Source organism: Brassica rapa, chromosome A05, assembly GCF_000309985.2.
Source record: "Brassica rapa cultivar Chiifu-401-42 chromosome A05, CAAS_Brap_v3.01, whole genome shotgun sequence".
NCBI lineage: Eukaryota > Viridiplantae > Streptophyta > Magnoliopsida > Brassicales > Brassicaceae > Brassica > Brassica rapa.
In genome coordinates this window covers 23,331,026-23,334,721 of record NC_024799.2, presented here as the reverse complement: position 1 = coordinate 23,334,721, position 3,696 = coordinate 23,331,026, and the positions used below count along the sequence as shown (strand labels likewise).

At 40.3% G+C, this 3,696-nt stretch overlaps 1 protein-coding gene across 1 annotated transcript; it reads left to right on the top strand.

Moving 5' to 3' along the window:
- Positions 1-231: 231 nt before the first annotated feature.
- On the top strand, positions 232-2,325 carry LOC103869963 (multiple organellar RNA editing factor 8, chloroplastic/mitochondrial). Its single transcript, XM_009148049.3, has 4 exons — positions 232-682; positions 831-928; positions 998-1,063; positions 1,428-2,325. The coding sequence occupies exons 1-4, from the start codon at positions 276-278 to the stop codon at positions 2,063-2,065; spliced, it is 1,209 nt and encodes a 402-aa protein (XP_009146297.2). The 5' UTR covers positions 232-275; the 3' UTR covers positions 2,066-2,325.
- The last annotated feature ends 1,371 nt before the right edge of the window (positions 2,326-3,696 follow it).

Sequence of the window (3,696 nt, the reverse complement as noted above, 5' to 3'; positions counted from 1 at the left end):
CATCTTGACACGCGTGGTTTGCAAAATTTAGTTTATATACTAAACAACTAATTTGGCAAACTAACTACAGTAATATTAGTAGTGGATATTATGTAAAACTTGTGGCCCATTTTGTTACATATGAGAAGATCAAAGGGTATTACCGAATATTTCGTTGATATTTTGTTCGGCTCCGAAATACCGAAAACGCCCTCGTATCAGTATCCACTATTAAACCTTCGCAAAACCCTCGTCTTCATCTCCTCATCACACTTTCTAGGGTTTTGTATCTTCCCATGGCGACGCATTCCATTTCTCGCTCCATTCTCTGCCGTCCGGCGAAATCTCTCTCCTTTCTCTTCACCCGATCCTTCGCCTCCTCATCTGCTCCCCTCGCCAAATCTCCGGCGACTTCGCTTTACACGTCGTCTCTCCTCACCCGATCCCGTCCCTTAGTCGCCGCCTTATCCTCCGCCTTCCGCGGTGGACTTGTGTCCGTCAAAGGCCTTTCGTCCCAGGCTACGTCGTCTTCTCTGAACGATCCGAGTCCCAACTGGTCCAACAGGCCTCCAAAGGAGACGATTTTGCTCGATGGATGCGATTTCGAGCATTGGCTTGTGGTTGTGGATCCGCCTGAGGGAGATCCCACTAGAGATGAGATCATCGACAGCTATATCAAAACCTTAGCTCAGATCGTTGGCAGGTAAAGCCTACAGATTCGAAAGTTTGTTCTTTTATTGACTGTTCTTGTAGGAAGTTTAGTGTTCAAGCTTATATGACGTGATCTGTTTAGTTTAGTTGGAATCATTTTGGAAACACTTGTATGATTAGTCTGGTTTTGAATGTTGTAGTGAAGAAGAAGCGAGGATGAAGATCTACTCTGTTTCGACTCGGTGCTACTTTGCTTTCGGAGCCCTTGTGTCTGAAGATCTCTCTCACAAGCTGAAAGGTAATATTGCCTTCTTTGGTGTTTCTGTGTGTTAAAAGTCTTCTCTAATTGCTTTATGTTACTCTTCAGAGTTGCCAAAGGTGCGCTGGGTTCTTCCTGATTCTTACCTGGATGTGAGAAACAAAGACTACGGAGGTAAGGGTTTGCGTGTTATCACAAGAGAGTTGCTTTGCTATTCCATTATACTTGTTGGTTCTCAACTGTTGATAAGGGGAGGAAGTGGCTGTAGTTAGTCTACACTTTGTGGATTGGTTAACTTTTCTTCACTATGATTCGTTTCTTGCTTCATGCCTGTGTATTGGATTATCACATTGGCCGCTTTCTATTACTAGTTGTTGACACTTCTTGAAGTTTGTGTGCATATCTTAGACTTGATTAGTGATATCAATTTTGTGACTAGTGTATTAGAGTCTGCATTGGTGTTGTTTTGTTGAGAGTTTACATCTTTCTAGTGATCTTATCAGAGACTTCAACTTAAATTTTAAATTTTGGCTTTCAGGGGAACCTTTCATTGATGGGAAGGCTGTTCCTTATGACCCCAAGTACCACGAGGAATGGATAAGGAACAACGCTAGAGCCAATGAAAGAAACAGGCGCAATGACCGTCCTAAAAACTTTGATAGAAGCAGAAACTTTGAGAGGAGAAGAGAGAACATGGCAGGAGGCCCTCCTCCTCAACGTCCTCCCATGGGTGGCCCTCCTCCACCTCACATGGGTGGCTCTGCACCCCCTCCACCTCCCATGGGGCAGAATTATGGACAAAGGCCTCCACCAAACTATGGAGGACCACCACCGCCACATAACAATATGGGAGGACAGAGGCCTCCAGCAAACTACGGAGGGGCACCACCACCACCACCGAACTATGGAGGACCACCACCACCAAACTACGGAGGAACGCCACCACAAAACAACATGGGAGGAGCACCACCACCAAACTACGGAGGAGCGCCTCCACCGAACTATGGAGGACCACCACCGCAGAACAACATGGGAGGAGGAGGTCCACCAAATGCAGGATGGTCAGGTAACAACAATAACTACCAGCAGCAGCAGGGTGGTGGAATGCAGCAGCCACAGTACCAAAACAACTATCCACCTAACCGGGATGGCAGTGGGAACCCGTACCAGGGTTAAAAGTAGCTGAAGCAGTCGTTTGGTTTCCTTATAATCATGCATTCTGGACGATGTATAGATAATCTGAGGAAGAGAGTGAGAGTGCAATAGCAAGACTTAAAAACTCCTTTTTGTCTTCAGTGTTTTATCAGTCTAGTATTGTCGTCTCAAGAGACTAGCCTTGAGTAACTGTGGCTTGTTTTTTTTTTAGTTTATATCCTAAAACCATCTTAAGAGTTCTGAAGTGGTTTCACTTTAACGCCTTGTGTTGTTAGTTCATCTAGTTCTGATTCTGCTTCTAGATAAAAAGCTGGAATGTAGTTATAACTAGATCGTTGCGTCTTTGTTTGGTTCTATTTTGGGTCGAGTAAGTCTAACTTACGGTCATGTTTAACAAATATGGATGCTCAAAAATTACATTATAAACCTTTCTAAAAGAACGATTGTCTCAACATATCAATAGATGCTTCGCAGGAGCAGATGTCCTATCTGAGCTCGAAGGAAATAATTGCCAAGTGGAGGCTCCCTCGTTTTATGCAATTTCAGGTGATTAAATGATGCTCAGTTGTTCCTCTCGTTGTTTGACTATATTAGCCTTTCACATTACCTCCTCCAGAATCTCTCTGCATCTCAGCAAACATGTTAGCTCTTCAAAGTGGATATTCTGCTGAATCTCAAATTCCACGAGCTGCATAGAAGTTCTGTTATCTCGGTATGTTAATTAGATACCCAATGCCTGAATCTGAACGAGAACAGAGTGTTTTGGGCCCAAATTTGTACATCTCAGCCTAAAACCCATATTAAAAAAATTCACCTAACACTTTTAATTACTCGCTTCTCGCATACTATTGTTTTTTCATTATTTACATTTTTTGTGTGTAAATACATCTCTGTTACACGTATATATGAGCTGCATCTCTTGAACATAAGTTGCATTTTGCAGTATATGTATTTATTTACAAACAGGTGAAAGTGTACTTGTTTTGTATTATCGGATCACGAGCCCTTCTGTCTTTATGAGTTTTTATTTTATTTTTTCACTTCGATGAGTGAATACCCATGTCAAAAGAAGTGAGAAAGTGAAAGGACATTATGTTCCCTTCTCGATGTCTCACTTTTTCTTTCTTTCTTGGTTTTCCTTCTTTTCTTGTAAACAAAATTAGTTTTTTTTTAAATAACTAAATGTTATATAATTAGTTTTATGTTGAAACAAAACACTTATCATCAAATTTCAGTAAACAATAACATTTAGAATCAAATGAATCACAGAAAACAAGAAACAAAAACTCCTTAGCTTTTATTCGTATAAAGATAATGTTATTTATATATTATTAGAGATTCAGATATTTCTTTCTTGAACTAGAATCAGTGTGTATAACGTGGTCTCTAGAACGACATTAATAGATTTGAGGTAATATTGGAGGATAAACACAAAAACTTTGAAAATTATGAGTAGTAAATGAATAGAGACCCTTGGATAGTGACGAATAATATCGAACAAAACAAAATAATTTTCTGATAGCGAATGGACGAAGAAAAGGTGTTTAATATTTTATACAGAAACCGAAAAAAAAAGTAACATGTAATCAAAGTTTCATTGTTTTTGGAGAATAAATGTAACATGATGACAAACGGATTTTATAGAACTGATC